The following is an 18456-nucleotide window of genomic DNA, read 5'->3' as shown; positions in this document are numbered from 1 at the left end:
AAAAAAAAAAAAGAAAAAAGAAAAAGAAAAAAAAGAAAAGAAAAGAAACAGAAAAAGAAAGAAAGAAACTAACCTAAGAATGCAAGTTAATTTTACTAGCACTGTATAGCTCCAGCTGCACGAAAGAGAAACTATGGTATTGTCTAAGCACAACCCGATACCCGATCACCCTGTCACTAACCAAATATTAGTCCTATGTAGAATCCTTCACGTTTGGCAAGAACACATGGGAAAACAAAATAAGCCCACAAACATTCCTAAGACACAAAATGATATGAAGTATATTTTATGTATGATTAAAATATTACAAATGAATGACATTGATGTAATAAAAAAAGAAATGGAAGATGACTTATAAGACAACATGCTATGATTAAAAAAGAACTTGGGTAGGGCAGATATAGAGAACTAGAAAAATAAGAAAATAGAGAACTGGAAAAATAAAAAAAATGATAATAATTAAAAATGCAATAATAGATTTATTCTCTATTTAATCAGCAGAAAGGACTTGAATTAGAATAGATGATCTAATGTACAAACTTAATAAGCTTACCTAGACGGAGAAGGAAGGCAAAAAGCTAAGCAAAGGAGAAAAAAATAAAATAATAATTGGGGTGTAGAGTGAAATAAAACATACTACTAAATGTCATTTCAAAAGAATAAACCAGAACAAGTAAACAGGAAAATAATTAGATAAACAAAAATGAATTTAAAAACTGTAATTATTTATATTTTCTGAGCAATTATTATGTAATAGGTACAGTAATAACTGCTATATATATAAAAATTCTTTAATTTTCAGGAAAGCACTAAGTAGTAGGTACAATTATTATATCCATTTTAGAAAATGAAGCTTAAGTAATAGAGCAGAAATTTTTTTCATCTTAAGAAAACCTGAATCGACAGATTGAAAAGATTCAACAGATAATACAAATACACCCTCAAAAATGAAAAATATATGCCCCGAGCAATTGTGTACCTATATTTTGACTTTCAAAGAGAGGGAAGACATTCTAGAAATCTAGGCAGGGGCAAAACATGTATATGAAAAATTATATATATAAAAAATGTATGTATATATGCCTGTATATTAAGTGCATGAAAGCAATGACTTAGTATCTATAGTGTTTTAATGAGGAAAGTTTATCTCATCTATTTTTATATTTAGCCAAGTTGTCAACATACACACAGGAAACAAGAGTTACTGTCAGATGTGCAAGGGCTCAGAAATTTAATGACAACACAGTATCCTGATAAACTGCTGGAAGAAGTATTCTAGCTTTACAATATATTAGTTAAAAATACTAACAAACATAAAATTTAGTAAAGTAGTGATATATAAAATTAGCATATATAAATTAATAATTTGCATATGTACACTTAACAATTAGATATACTAGAAAGGAAAACTCACATAGTAACGCAAGATAAAAAACTAGGAATATGCAAAACCTATATGAAGAAACTTTAGAAGACCACAAAGTAAACTGGAATAAATGGAAAGAGCATGTTTTTGGATAGAAGACTCAACCCTATAAATGATCTGAGGAAGACAAGAAGGAGCAGGTTTGTGAAGGGGTAAATCAGGTTTGATTTTAGTCATGTTGAGTTTGACCCATAGGCATCAGACAGATGAGTATGGAGCACCATGGAGAAGTCAGCATGAAAGCTCTACATTTAGGAGTCCTCAGCATATGTCACTTAGCAGTAGTGTATTTATGGAGAAAAGAAAGGTACCTAGGACAGAACTCTGGACATTCCGACATTTAAAGAGTAGCTGGGGAACAGAGAGCCATCACAGAAGACTGAGGCCAAACCGTGCGGGCAGTGAAAAAGGAAACCCTTGATGATGATCGATACTCTGGAAGCCGAAGACAAGCAAGTCATTCAAAGAGGGCGTGTTCATTCTGTATTCTCAGTGCCTGTCCCACAGCAAGGATCCAGAAAATGTGTTAAACGAATGAAAGTATGAATAATCCAATGAAGAAATGACTTTTTCCAAGAAAATATAAATTGTGAAAATAGACTCAAGAGGTAGAAATAAACAAAAATTTTTGATTAATCTTGTGTGTGTTATTTATATTTATGTGTATGTAAACATAACTAAAAATAATTCTAAATTTGGATTAAAGCTTCAAATATAGCTTCATTTTAAATAAATAATACTATATGACCAATTGTCTAATAGTATCAAAATCTCTAAAAAATATTCAGCCAAATGTGCACTGAATTGCTGTAATAGAAATGAAAATCTACTAAGTATTCATTAATGAAATATTGAACATCAAGCATACAAGTAATATGGACTCATTGGTCTTGGATAAGACCCCGAATATCATGCCAGCCTCTCCCTGTCTCTAGATTGGCCATCATAACCTACTCCTGTACTCAGGCATTAGTCGCTTCTTCCAACTTGCCACAAAATCTTCTTTCAACAAATTGTTAATATCTAGAGCTTCGAATAATCCCAGAGGTCTTCAAACAACTATCTGACCATCAGATAGAATACAAGAGAGAAGTCTGGCATGGATTTCTCTCTTATTTTTAAATATTTTCTGAGAATTTATAAGGTTAAAAGTAGACTGGCATTATAATAACTATTTAGTTTCTCTTTATGAGCAATTCTAAAAGAGTATGATAAATTTCTCACATGCAAGCCATCAAAGTAACTTTCATGACATCATTTATGTTCTTGACCCCACATAATTAGAATCATGCTGCCAGGTTGATTCATTTACTGTGTGCAAAATCTGTTATAGCTCTAGAACAATCATCAATGCTTCTTACTCATCTTAAAATCTAGCACAGAGCCTTTCAGTCTGTAGATGGTGAATTAGTTCATTAAAAAAATCCAACCAACCAACCAAAACCAAATTTTTCAGCCTGTCATAAATATGACTGAAGAATATATGTGGTCCCTCCTGAATATTATTGATTTTATCCTTTCATATATATTTAAATGCAGCTTTCAAAGATTCTTAAACTGTTAAGCAAGCAAACAAAATCAGTTTTATACACATTATAACTATAATATCATGCATAAATTATAAATGATAATTATTTCTTACTAGCTTATTATATCTGTATATTTTCCCTGCTGCTCATACTGTCACTGAAGTATACTTTTATTCTTAACTTACAAAAAATGCTCTTTTGAATTCATTTCACCCTTTCTGCAATACTACTCTTCACGAATCATTAGTTTCCTGGTTGTCAATGACTGTGACAATCTTTTTTCTTGCACTGGAGTCTTTCGTTTGATGCTACAGTTTACAAAGTCAGCCATGCCACTAAAGTGAGGCTAAATTGTAAACTTGGTAAGAATGTGGCTTCCTTTCTCAATAATTATCTCCTCTTTTCACTTCATAATAATATGATGCTAGCAATAGCTGCTTCATCTTATTTGTTTTAATCTCTTTTAACCTGCTAGGATAAGTATTTTAAAAGCTCACGTACCACAGGATCAGGAGATGTATATAAGCATTTACATAGAACTGCAGCTACATTTTATGATAGTTTAGCTTTACCAAGTTAGCTTAAAATGAAGAAAAATAAAAACTTTGCATATCCATGTACTATTATTTCAAAACCATTCTAAGGTGGTGATCGTCAGGGGCAGGGAAGGTGTGTCATGCAATCAGTGTATTGTTATCTTCCTCTGCCATGTCATTCTAGTACTGTATCCCAGTTTTTTTTTCTCAGCATCTTCTCTAAACACAATACATCTTATTTTCATTTTAGTGATGTGAATTGCTTGCCACATGCAAGGGTTCTTACAAGATATTTTTAAAAAATCTTTAAATACTTTACATATGTAGGAATTTGTTCTGGGCAATGTAATACTGTTCTTAAACTCTGCAAATTAGCCTCATACTGGCAGAATAGATGTGATGTCCACCACAGTGAAAGGATCCATGACTAAATGAGTATTAAAAAAATCATATAGGCATGATGGAAAATCAGAATTACAAATAACATTGTTTTCAAACCTCATGCAAAATGGAGTTAAGGCAAAATTGTAAATTAATGAGATTTCCTTTGGGTTTTATGAAAGGAAATTTCATTACTTCATAATCACTTGCTATGAATTATATGTACAATTATTTATGAACATGCTCACAGCTCATCCATTCTAACAATCATCAATCACCTGAATCAACATTAAATATGTGAAAAATTGTAAATATACTCTAAGTCAATTTTAGATAAATATATGTTGACAATCATAAAATTTGTATAAATGCTAAAAGCATAGTTAAGTATAATTATAATTTTTCAGGTTTGTTTGGTTGTCATATTAGCTCTGAGTAGACAAATTTCTTAAAACTGCAAAGAAAATAATTCCATCAGTGGGAAAATGATTTATTTACCTGGATCTTCTATAGTTAAGTTCTTTATTAACCATTGAACAATGTCTGACCCTAGAAAAAAGAAAAAAGAAAAACACAAATATATGTGAGCATTTGTTTGTACACATTAACTTTAAGAACGCTCAACTTTTGGCCCTCATACTAGTAGGAATGTTTTTAATCATTATAGTAACAGATTAAAGATCAGCCACATGTGGAGTATTGGAAACAGAGTGTGAATGCACAGGTTTTCTTCAATGAGCCAAAGTACAAACTAGTAAATTATTAAATATGAAATAGTTAAATATGAAGATTTTATATACCAGTAGTGGATAAAGTGATTCATTCATTTGTTAATGGAATAAATGTTTATTGAATGTTCACTTATTTCAAGCACAATTCTGAGTGTGGCATAACTAATACTTTCTAAGATGGTCCCTCTCTCATTTCTGGGAGTGCCCATCCCATTTTCTACCTATTCTTAAGCTAAGCTAAATTCGTTGTCAGTTTTTGAACACTCCTGCATGTTTCAAGCCTCTGTGCCTTTATGGAACCTTTCTCTTTGACTGAAATGTCTTTCTATTATTTCCATTTCCATTAAGATCCATCTACACAATTGAACTTTCCTTGACTCTCACCTTTGTCCACTGAGTTTGCAACACGCTTCGTGGGACTTCACTGGAACCTGCGCGGTTTTGTGTGGTAGTGTTGATCACACAAGCCCTAAAGTGAGCACCTTGAAGCAGGGCATTGTATTGATCTTTGTCTGTTTGGAGCATGCTAGAAGCTTAATAATGTGTGATAAAGAAAAATACACGTGTGAATTTGTTTTTCATTTCACAGAGAAGAAATGAGGGAGACTCCACATAAAATGTAATGTTCGAGGTAGATTTTGATATATGCACAAGACAGAAACTTAGTTGCTGAAGGGACATATGTCAAAGTTAAAAAGTGGAGAACATTCAATAAAAACCACTTAAAAGCACACTTTCTATATAGTAGGCGCTGGAAATAATATGACATTGCAACTAACAAAAGTGTTCATACTGCATTCAGCAGGTCTTAAATTTCAGGCTAAAGAATTTGGAAGTTCATGTATATAAATTAGGCAGAGTAAGAGACATGCAACTATTTTTGAGCAGAAGGTGACATTATCAAAGCAAATTTAAGGAATTTGACCAGTAACGTGTGTGGCATGCTTGAGGTCAGAGGGGAAAAAAGCAGGGTGTCGGATGTTCTTGCTGGCTGTGAGCCAGGACTGAAAGCGTGAGGTTCTGAACTAGTCAGTGTATAAGTGAATTAAAGCAAAATTTGAGACTTGTTTCAGGACTTTGGTGAGCAGGAGAATTAAAGGAGAACTCAAGGTGTTCAGTTCAGCGGCACCGTGGATGAACTGAATGGTGAAAATATGAGTATAAATGGGAGTTAAAGGAAAAGGAGTTGATATATCTTGGACGCTCATTTCTATTAGATTTAGCTTTCTCATGTCTACACAAATTGACAAAAACATGTATGAAAATAGTTATGCATACATGGTAGACTGCATCAGGGCTGCATGAATGACATTTCGTGTGAACTGAGGTTCCACTTTTACCTTTCTTGAAGACTGGCCAAAGTGCAGCCTGCCCACCTGAGATCTAGCAAATGAGTTGCATTAACAATGGCTAAATAATTCTAGTTGCTCGATGCAAAATAGTTCAAAACTAATTTCAAAATACATTTGATTATCAAACTTGGCAATTATGTCCTAAAAGTTATGAATATATTCGTACCCAACATTGCTTTCAATATGCATGCATTTAAAAATAACTTCAAGTGTTGACTCTAACTTGTATTCTTTTGTAACTGGTCCTTTTACAGCCACCATTGATTTAAATGCATTTTGAGATGATAGATTTACCAAGATCTTAAAGAGAGCTCTGAAGGAAGGAATGAGGGAGGGAGGGAGAGAAAGCACTCAGGAGAGCACAGGCATTGAAAGTGTTGTATTCAGCCTTATAGCCTAAGTCATTTTGAGGCATGGACTTCACTTGAAAAAAGAGAAGGGAACTAAGTTTTCCAAATATGTATGTAGTGATACTTGACCAGTATAGAATCTCAGTTACTCAAATCTTATGCAATATCCAGGCACTCTGCTCATTTCTCACATTTGAACATCTATTTGGGGGATATATGTGAGCAGCCACTGGAAAATTCTCATTCTTTTGAAGAGAACCAAACATTGGTTCCAGAACTATAATATTTTCATAGTGTGAAAAATTATTTTAAAAATGCTTTTGGAAAAAGTTTTTTAAAAAGTTCCCTTCTATGTTTTTCTTTTTTTTCTCCCTGAGCAGAAATAAATACAGAGAAGCATAATTTGAAATTACATTTAATTAAAGAAGATTTTTCTTTCTGGCCTAGTTTTGGGTATTTCTGTCATGGTCGCATTCCTAGTTAAGCTCTGGAAGAGTCAACTTGACCACTTGTCAATGTCACTTAGCAGATGCTGCAATGATTTTATTGTTGTTTAATCATTCCAATATATTTATGGTTTTAAGTTGGAACATTAAGAGTTACTATTTTATTGTTAAATGTGTACCCAGACTCACCATTTTCATCTACTCTGCATCTATGACAGAAAGATCTTTACTCCCAGTTGAGAGAGGTAAAGACGGAGAGAAAAAAATTCCAGCATCTTAGTGGAACCATAAGATAGAAAGAGAAATGTGCTATCATAATCATATTGAGAACTGATTCAAATTTAAAAGAGAGCATTATAGTTAGGAGGGGTAAAGAAAGAAATAGTACCTTTCTAGCAATTTCTCAGCCTTATGTTTAATGAATAAATGGGCAGATATGCTAAAAATTTTCATGTACAAATGTATATATCTAGAATATTTTAGAGTTTCATTCATCTTAACTCTGAGGACCTCAGAGTAACATGCAGGATTTTGTTTATTTTTATTCTTTTCTGTTTTGTTTTAAACAAATTTTCAAGGAGCCATTGATTAGCTACAATGTAAAACTAATCAAGAGATGCAACAATGTCATATATCCTAAGAAAACCTCTGCGCTGCAGCCTCTGGAAAGCTTAGCCCTGATCAGTGCCCATACTCTTGCTTTGAATTCTTGGAGGCATATAACATGTTTAGAGTTATAAAATTATGTGTTCCCTCTACTTAGCAGGAGCAGTATAGGTTTTATTATTGTATAATCTCAGTAGTCTATGATTTGACATTTGAAAAGCAAAACAACAGCAAAATTATTCTTGACACACTGCCCACAGTTCTCCACCTGCCATATTCTTTCTTTCTTGCTTCCACGACTTTGCTAATACTATCCAGTCTTTTTCCACTGGCTAATCCCAAATGACTCCATAAAGTTCCGCTCATACATTACTCCAGAAAGTCTAGTCTGCTCACCCTCACCCCACCTTACCAGGTAAAATGTTTCTCCTCTATGTTCTTTTAATATCCTCATCATTTGATACACTTATCTTAATTTTTGTCTATTTTCTCCTTTGCATCATGAGTTCCTTGAAGGCAAGGATGTGTTTTATTTCTCTTTGGATTCCGAACACACAGACTAGTGCCTGGATGGCATCTGCCACACAAATGTTTGACTGCATGTAATTTTCAGGTACTGTAATCTCCCCTCACTATGATTATTTCTATCTTCTAAGGCTGTCACTTCACTACTCCATCTATAATTAAAACAAGTAAATTGAAGACATTTAGACATTGATATTATTTCCTCATCTGTGTTATGGATGAGTAGTAAAGGAGTAGTAAAAGGGCTTCCCCAAGTCTGCCCCTGTTCTGAGCCTGTATTACCACCATTGCTGTCCATGACCCCTCTGCAGATTACAGCACACCCTTAGCTACGAGTGTCAACTACAGCTATCCACACACTGAACCTGAAATTGAGATTCACACAGACACGCACACAGACACACACACAAAAACCTATGAAATTTTTATAAATATGACATAGGAAGACTTTGTAAGCAACTAAATGTTACAATTTTGATTTGAATCCTTAAAAAATAAACTATTTTTGTAATTTCTGTTAAAGTCATTAATAAAAACTTTACTTTCTAATCACAATGGATGAGGCCTAAACATTCCTGAGGCAAGATATTAACCTGTGCAATATATTTCTTTCAGAAAAATGAATAAACTCTTTGTACTACCCAAATCCCTTTGCTGAACCTTCAGAACCAAATACCTTATTTGATGAATATCATAAATAATCCATGGTTCTAGGGAAATAACTTTCTCAAGATCTCTAGCTAAATATAAGACATTCTATCTATATATCTGGATAATTTTTTTCCAACACTATTCTTACTTTCTTAAAATAGGCAAACTAAATGTTTGTCATCATCGTCATTAAGTAGTAATTATGAACATTTATTGAGTTTCTATGGAAGTCTGGCTATAGACCTGCAATTTTAGGGATAAGAAGGAAAGAACGTGGAGTGAAACAGAGTCATTGTTTTGTGAGTCCCTTCACAGAAGAAACAATGTATTACTCATCACACCCCCCATGTTCTTCCAAGTGCTACAACACAGATCACCATTAAATATTTCTTGAAGGTATGCTCAATGTTTATAGACATATATTTTATGCACAAAGGACCCAAAACACTGAAAAAGCAGCTGCAACAGTAAGTCCCATCCAGCATTTTATGACATCCTAATGTATCTCTAATTGTCGCAATTTTTGAAATTCTTCATACAAAAATAATTTCAATTCAGTTTAATTTTAAAATCTAACAAATTTCTATTAGATTTGAAAAATAAAGGGTAAGCTAGCATATTACCCTTTTGTGAAGCTGAAAGAATTAATTAAATTTTTCTTAATCTTTAAAATAAGTTATCGCTAATATCTAAGAAAATGTTTTGTTTCTGATGATTACTGCTGTTGATGCATTCTGTCTCATTTTAAATGCAATTGCACAACCCTTGTCAGGCCTGAGGATGTTTTCGATGAGGTATTCAAAGTTCAAATGCCATTTATATTATTTTCAACACTTCATTACTGAGATACCGCTTGGTTCCCCATGGTGTGTATTATCCCCTACTAAAGGATAATAACTCGACTTGTTAGATCACAGGTGTATTCCTGGTGGGCTGTGACTGAAGGACACTGACCTTTTTTTTCCTTCTTTTTTTTTTTTGTTAACATAAAATTGACATATAACATTATGTTAATTTCAGGAAGGTCTACAGCATAATAATTCAATATTTGTATAAACTGCAAAATGATTATTACAAGAAGTCCAGTTAACACTCATTACCATATAGTTACAAAGTTTTTTTTTCTTATAAGAACTTTTAAGATCTACTCCCCTATCAACTTTCAAATATGCAATAGAGTTTCGTATATTTGTCATTGTGCTGTACATTATACCCTTATTTATTTTACTGTACATTATACCCTTATTTATTAATGCTGTACATTAAGACTTATTTATTTTATAACTAGAAGTCTGTACATTTTGACTACGTTTATCCATTTCACCTTCCTGCTCTTCAACCCTGCTTTGGCGACCACCTATCTGTTCTCTGTATCTATGAGTTCAGATTTTTTTTTTTTTTTTTAGATTCCACGTATAAGTGAGATTATACAATATTTGTCTTTCTCTGACTTATTCCCTTAGCATAACGTCCTCAAGTTCTATCCATGTTGTCACAAGTGGCAAGATTTACTTATTTTTTAAGATTGAATTATATTCCATTATAGTTGTACCACATTTTTATTCATTCATCCATTGATGGACATGTAGGTTGTTTCCATGTCTTGGTTATTGTAAATAATGCTACAATAAACATGGGGGTTCAGATATCTTTTTCAAATTAGTGTTTTCATTCTCTTTGTATAAATACCCAAAAGTGGAATTGCTGGATCTTATGGTAGTTCTATTTTTAATTTTTTGAGGAACCTCCATTGACATTTTTAAGTAAGGAAATTGCTAATACCTAAGATTAATACATTAATAACAAAAAATGAGTTATTTTATTAGGGCTTTTTTTTATTATTATAGTGAGCAATCTTAGATGGAAGTATAAAAATCAACGATTAAATGAAGAAATTTACTAAAAGACATCTTGAACCAAAGGGAGGAGACACATTTGGGCTTCACGGACAAATGGAAGCAAGACTCTGATGATATCAGAAATATTCCCCTGCTCTCACCTTGGTTCCTTTATAAACACATTTCTCTAAAAAATAGCCTTTGTTGTTTCCCATCTACAAAGTGGGTCATGAGGCTCATGGCTCCTAGGCTTACATCTCCTCCATTGAAGACAGCAGGAAGTAAGAGGCTAAAATCCTGTAGTTACAATTCCTAATTTCTGATGGTCTCAGCTTGGGGAAGGTATCCATTCCTGTTTCAATCAACTATGACAAGAAAGGTGGGATCAGAGTGCATAAACATAGCTGTGCTAGTGGGAGGGATAGATGGAAACAGTTTCTAGAAAAAAAAATGGGTGCTTGGCAAGTAAACAATAGATGTAAACTACAGCTTCCTTCAAGTTCTTCAGCTTTTACATTTTTTACTTAAAAAAAAGCAGAAGAGAGAGGGGAGATGAAGTTCAAAAACTTGTCAAATTTCTAATGAAATAAGCATGGTGTTTTGCTTTGTTATGTGTTTTGTTCTATGAAATTATATTTCCAAAAGGCAGAGTGTAAATCCATATTTTTGTGAATAAAGCTACATTTTATGTGCACTAAAAGAATTCAAAAGAATCTCATAGTATATATGGAATTGTGTGTATTTATGAGTGTGTATTTTTTAAAGTAAAAAAATGTTTTCTAAAGTGAATAACTGATATCCAATTGAATACTGTTATGTCTAGATTTTTATGTATCAACTATATTTAGAAAAGATTATCTAGTTGCCATAGCATTAAAATTACCTTCTGATCACAGTTTGGAACTGGATCAAACTTCTAATGTTAAAGCACTTCTTCCAGTCTTTCATAGCTAATAATTCCTCTGAAATCCAGAGACCAACACGAGAGTAATAATCAAAACAGAGATTATTCCTTTTCTTAAATTTGAGACACATTTTAAACCTTAGTCTATGACATTTAAAAAATGTAGAAAAGATGACATTTAAAGGCATTTGTAGCTGTGATGGCAAAAAGCAAATTATCTTGTCGATTACATTTTTTTTCCAGGTTCTTGCTCTTCAGAGTTCTATGGCCTTTGCCCCTAAAGCAGAAACACAGAAAATGTTGCCCTTTGTAAACATCACCTGGATCTGCAAATCAGAGGGTCAACAGCCCAAATATTTATTGCAGTTATTACTAGTGTGTTCTAAAGATAGAAAGCATAAAAGTATATTTCCCTACCTTTTGGCAAAGCACAATGAAATTAAGTTATTGGGTAGAGGTTCTCAACTGTTTTTGAGCAACTATTTAATCAAGATCATAGGGATTTATCTGGATTTTTAAACTTAGATGTATAAGTTCCATAAACCATGAAAAGTTCTCTTTAGATACAAAGTAGGAATTTTGTGCTGCAAAGCCTGAGAAGCTTTAAAGATAGGCAGCAAAAACAGCAAGGCAGAAAAGATGGCAAAGTTAGGAGATAAAAGGAAATCAAGATGACCTTAAGAATTGTTTCTTACCCTCTCCCAGAGCTCAAGATGATTATTGATTAACCATAGGAGCTTTTTTCCAAATCATGTTCTGAGAAACACCACTTGTGTCTCTTGTATGAAATGGTGGTAAGTATGGGCGATGCTACAGAATTAGATGAAGTGAAAAAATGGTTCTTCGATATAGCCTTCATTGTGATAAAGAACACTGTAGAAAATGAAGTTAGAGTAAGTTTTCAGTGCTTCGTCAGGATGGCGATATAGAATTCCTTTAAAGAAAAAAAATTACACTCACTTTTTCCTGATTCTGAAGTTCTTTAGACACATAAAAAATGAAATTAGTGATGCATAAATTGTGCAAATATAACTATGAATTTTCAGTTAGCTAATATATTGAAACTATCCACAATAAATGATTCTTGATTAATTAATTAATCAATTGCATATGCTAGCTGCTAGGCCTAAAGAAAAATTTAGCAGATTTGTTCTCAACATATCTTTTTAAAATTATAGGCCATGTCCAATTGTCAAATCGTCTCCATGAGGGACACATGAGATAAAGAAAACGTTTATTGACTGATACATAAAATTTTCCTTTAGTGCAGTCTACAGCCACAATAGGAAGAAAGAGAAAATTAACATTTACTGAGTTTTTGTTGTAAGATATGCTAGGTATTTCATATGAGTTTCCATTAAAATGGAAAGGTAGAAACCTTGGCTTTTAATTTTTTAGGAATTCATTAAGTGAAAATTTCCAGAACTAAAACAAGAATGAAGCATCCAAAATGCATGTTTAATTATGTTTCTTCTCTAATGAAAAGTCTTCAATGATCTTCTCACTGGTGCCTGGATAGAATCTAAAGGACTTGCATAGCAGTATGAGGCCTTTCATGGTTTGCCTCTTTCCTGTCCCTTGGCCTCAGATCTCATCCTTTTCTCTTCTAGGTTTTATAACTTAAAATCATCAACTTAACATTCTTTAATTATATATAGAATCATGTTTCATACTTCGTACTTTTACAAGTACTATTTATTCTGTTTGGAATAACTTCCTCCATTTAAGACACAGTCCAAGTGTCACTTTCTCTTGAAAGTTTTCTTAGCTATAACTTCCCTCACCTCCTGTCCCATATTGAATTACAGATTCTTCCCTAGGATCTCATAGCATCATGTCCTGTCGTCCGTTACAACTTATAATGTCGAACAGATATTATCTATACATGTATCACTAGACTGTACTTCAAGGACTAGATCACAGTACCTGGTAGAGACTCAAGAAATACTCGTCAGGATTTGAATTGAATTTCTCAAAGAGAAACTCAGAATATAATAGTCTTTAATACCTTGGAGTCTTCCTGTATTTTGAGTTAGTACTGGACTTCTTTAACTGTCACAGCTACCTAATTAAATGTTATACTTTCAATGCTATAAAGTCAAGAATCATTTGATTTCTTTGGATTAAGAATATCTTGCAAAATAACCATACATATTTAATACTGATTTTTAAATATAATTAAAAATGAAGTAAATTTTGAACCATACTTTTTAAACTAGAAATTCTCCATTTTGACAAGAATAGCACTATATAAATAAGTGCCTGTGTCCAGTTTTAGATGATATTAATATTTATTTACTTCTATTTTACTATGGTCAATAAAGTTACTATATTCAGAATTGAAAAGTACATGTGACTCACACTATGTTTTAGGTAATTTTATTAATTAAATTTTTCTTAACAGACTTTATTTTTTAGACTGGTTTTAGGTTCGCATAATAATAGTGAGCAGAAGGTGCAGAGATTTCCCATATACCCGCTGCCCACTCACATTCATAGCCTCTACCAGAATCAACATGCTCTGTCAATGCTGAGCATTTGTTACAATTGGTGAACCAACACTGACACATCATTATCTCTCAGAGTCCCTAGCTGACATTAGGGTTCACTCTTGTGTATTCTATGAGTTTGGGCAGACTTATAATGACATGTATCCACTATTATAGTATCATGCAAAGTAGTTTCACTGCCTTCGAAATCCTCTGTGCTCCACTTTTGTATCTCACTCTCTCTTGCAACCCCTGGCAACCACTGATCTTTTTACTATCTCCATAGTTTTGCCTTTTCCAGAATGTCGTACAGTTGCAATCATACAGCAAATAGCCTTTTCAGATCAGCTTCTTTCGTTTGGTAATATGAATTTAAGTTTCTTTCATGGCTTTTCATGGCTTGATAGCTCATTTCCTTCTTAGAATTAAATCACATTCCATTGTTTGAGGGTGCTAAGAATACACAATGGGGAAAAGATAGTCTCTTCAAAAAATGTTGCTGGGAAACGGGATAGTCACAAGCCAAAGAATGAAATTAGATCCTATCTTACATCATACACAAAAATCAACTCAAAAGGATTAAAGACTTAAACATAAGAGTTAAAACCATAAAACTCCTGGAAGAAAATATAAGAGAAAAGTTCCTTGACATTGGCCTTGGCAATAAATCTCTTTGATACAACACCAAAAGCTCAGGAAAGCAAAAATAAACAAGTGGAACTATTTCAAACTAAAAAGCTTTTGTACAGCAGAGTAAACAATCAATAAAATAAAAAGACAATCTATGAGTTGGAAAAAAACATATTTGCAAACTGTATATCCAAAAAACATATTTGCAAACCTTATATTTCAAAAAATATAAGGAACTCATATAACTCAATAACAAAAAATAAACACCTGGATTAAAAAAAATGGCCAAAGAACCTGGACAGACATTTTTCTAGAAAGGGCATACAAATAGCCAGCAAGTATATAAAAAGATGTTTATCATCACTAATTATCAGGGAAATGCAAATCCAAACCATAATGGAATTATCACCTTGCACCTTTTTAGGATGGCATATATATAACAAGTGTTTATGAGGATGTAGAGAAAAGAGAACTCCACTGTTGGAAGGAATGTAGATTGGTACAGCCAATAGGGAAAACAGTACGGAGATTCCTGAAAAAAATAAAAATAGAACTTCCATATGATCTAGTAATTCCTTTCCTGGGTATCTACCCAAAGTAAGTAAAATCAGTACCTCAAGGTGATATCTACACTTCCTTGTTCCTTGTGACATCATTCATAATGGCCAAGATATGGAAATAACTTAAGTATCCATTGACAGATGAATGAATAAAGAAAATGTTATATATATAGCACAGTATCATTCAGCCTTAAAAAAGAAGGAAATTCTGCCATTTGCGACAACATGGATACACCGAATTATGCTAAGTGAAGTGAGCCAGACATAAAAAGACAAATACTGCATGTTCTCAGTTACAATGTGAAATCTAAACAAGTCAAAGTCATAAAAGCTGAGAAAACAATAGTGGTTGCCGCGGCCCGCGGGCGGGGTGTGAATGGGGGAGATGTTGGTCAAAGGGTACAAAGTTCTGGTATTCAGGATTAATAAAATTTGGAGCTCTAGTGCCAAAATGATCACTATAGTTAATAGCTGTATTGTTTAATTCAAATTTGTTGAGAGTAGATATTAATTGTTCTTACCAAAAACAAATAATAGTAATTATATAGGCAGTGGATACGTTAATTAGCTTGATCATGGTAATCGTATCACAGTGTATACATAAATTGAAAGATCATGTTGTACACCTTTAATATATACAATTTTTGTTTATCAGTTATACCTCAATAAAGCTTAGAGAGTAAAAGGAAATATAATAAGAGGCCAGAGAACTCCCCTGTCCTCTTTGTATCACATGAAGATATAACAAGAAATCAGCAGTTTACAGCCTGAAAGAGGATTCTTCCCAGATCTCAGACTTCCAGCCTTGAGAACTGTGAGATATAAATTTCTGTTGTTTATAAACCACCCAGTTGACGGTGACTAAGCCCAGGTTGGTTAAGATGAAGGACATCTTAATTGCTTCCAAGTTTTGGCAAATATGAATAAAGTTGCTATAGACATTTATGTGCTAGTTTTTGTGTGGACATGTTTTCAACTCTTTAGAGTAAATACTGAGTGCAATCATTTGATTATATGGTAAGAGTATGTTTAGTTTTGTAAGAAACCACCAAACTAACTTCCAAAGTGGCTGCACCATTTTGCGTTCTCACCAGCAGTGAATGAGAGTTCTTGCTGCTTCCCATCCCCACTGGCTTTGCCAGTGCTCTGGAACAGATGTGTAGTGGTATCTTCCTGTTATTTTAATTTTCATTTCTCTGATGACATATGATGATGACATAAGAATCTTTTCATATGCTTATTTGCTATATGTATATCTTCCTTGGTGATATGTCTGTTAAGGTATCTCATTTTTTAAATCAGGTTTTCTTATTGTTAAATTTTACGAGTTCTTTGTATATTTGAGATAACAGTCCTTTATCAGATGTGTCTTTGCAAGTATTTCCTCCCAGTCTGTGGTTTATCTTCTCATTCTCTTCACGTGGTCTTTTACAGAAGTTTTTAATTTTAATAATGTCCAGCTTATCAGTTATTATTTTTTTATGGATCATGGATTTTGTGTTGTATCTAAAAAATCATTGCCATACCAATGGCCATCTCTTATCTTCTAGGAGTATTATAGATTTGCATTTTACATTTAGGACTATGATTCATTTTGAGTTAATTTTTGTAAGGAGTATAAGATCTGCGTCTAGATTTATTACTATTTTTTGCATGTGGATGTCCAGTTGCTCCAGCACCATTTGTTGAAAAGACTATCTTTACTTCATTGTATTGCCTTTGCTCTGTGGACTATATTTGTGTAGGTGTATTTCTAGGTTCTCTATTCTGTTTCATTGATCTATGTGTCTTTTCCCCACCAGCACCACAGTCTTTATTACTATACTTATATATGTCTTGAATACATAATATAAGTATATAATAAATTTCTCTGACACTATTCTTTTTCCAAAGAACAGTTTTTTAGTTATTCTATTTCCTTTGCTTTCCATGTAAATTTTAGAATTATTTTGTATATAACTACAAAATACTCTTAATTGGATTTTGATAGGAATTGCATTAAACTTGTGTATCAATTTGAGGAGAATTGACATCTTTAGAAGGTTCTGGCTTCAAATCTATAAATATGTCTCTCCACTTTTCACATTTTCTTTCATTTCTTTCATAAGTATTTTGTAGTTTCAGCATACAAGTCCTATACATATTTTATTAGATTTATAACTAAGTATTTAACATTCTTAGTGCTTGTAAGTGGTATTATATCTTTAATTTGAACATTTATATGCTCATTGTTAGTATATAGACATAGAATTGACTTCTGCATATTTACCTTCTATCCTGTAAACTTGGACTCAATTCTTAGCTCTAGGTATGTTTCTGTAGATTCCTTGAGATTTTCTATGTAGAAAATAATATCATCTGTAAATAGGAGATTTTTTAAATTTTTTCCTTTCTGATATGTATGGGTTTTTTCCCCTTTTCTTGACTTTTTGCCCTGGCTATAATTTATTACATTATGTTGAATAAATCCTTGCCTTATTCCCAATCTTCCAAGGAAAGCACATAGTCTTTTACCATTATGTACAATGTAAGCTGAATATTTTTTTGTGTGAATGCTTTTTATCAAATTGAGAGGGTTGCCTTCTATTCCTTTTTTTTTAGTTATTTGTTATTATGAGTGTTGAATTTTGTCTAAAGTTTATACTGTATTGTTTGATATAATCATGTAATTTTTTAGCCTATTATAATAGTATATTTCATTGATTAATTTTTGTATATTTAACCAGCCTGCATCACTGAAATAAACCCAGTTGGTCATGGTGTATAATTATTTTAATATATTGCTGAATTCTATTTGCTAAAAGTTTGCTAAGGCTTTTTACATCTATATTCATGAAGAGTTTTGGTCTATTGTGTTATTTTTTGTACTTTCTTTTTCTGGTTTTCGGTATCAGGGTAATACTATCTTTATAAAATTAATGGGAAGCATTTCTTCCTCTTCTATTTTCTGGAAGAGTTTATGTGAAATTAGCATTAATTATTTTTTTAAACATTTTGGTAGAATTCTCCAATAAAGCCATATAGGCCTGGAGATTTTTTAAATGAATTTTTTAACCATGAAATTAATTTTCTTAATTATTATCAGGCTATTCAAATTATCTGTTTCATATTGGATAAATTATTGCAGTTTGTGACTTTTAAGAATTGATCCATTTGTATAAGTTTTCAAATTACATATGTAAAGGGTTTGTAGTATTATTTTATCCTCTTGATGTCTGCAAGGTTTGTAGTAATTTCTTGTTTTGTTCTTGAACAATGATAATGTGTGTCTTATCTCTTTTTTCTTTATCAGTCCTGTACAGATTTGTCAATTTTATTGATCTTTTAAAAGAACCAGCTCTTTGTTTCATTGATTTTCTTGTTTTCTGTTTTTCTGTATTATTTCCTTCCTTCTGCTTGCCTTGGATTTATTTTCCTCTTCTTTTTCTAGGTTCTTGTGTTGCGAGTTCAGATTATTGATTTGAAACATTTCCTCTTTTGTAGTGTATATATTTATGTTATA

General features: G+C 32.5%; 1 protein-coding gene across 6 annotated transcripts in view; it reads right to left on the bottom strand.

Annotated features, from left to right (window-relative positions):
• RGS7 (regulator of G protein signaling 7) overlaps positions 1 to 18456 on the bottom strand; it is a 525681-nt gene that overhangs the window by 183505 nt on the left and 323720 nt on the right. For all 6 annotated transcript variants that reach the window (XM_025041211.1, XM_025041212.1, XM_006924123.1 and 3 more), the window contains one exon: positions 4371 to 4421. In XM_025041211.1, the coding sequence (XP_024896979.1) occupies positions 4371 to 4421 (51 nt within the window). The remainder of the gene's footprint in view (positions 1 to 4370; positions 4422 to 18456) is intronic.

This window comes from Pteropus alecto, unplaced genomic scaffold (assembly GCF_000325575.1).
Source record: "Pteropus alecto unplaced genomic scaffold, ASM32557v1 scaffold279, whole genome shotgun sequence".
Taxonomy (NCBI): Eukaryota; Metazoa; Chordata; class Mammalia; order Chiroptera; family Pteropodidae; genus Pteropus; species Pteropus alecto.
Note: the sequence above shows the minus strand (reverse complement) of the source record. Positions and strands in the feature narration are given on the sequence as shown.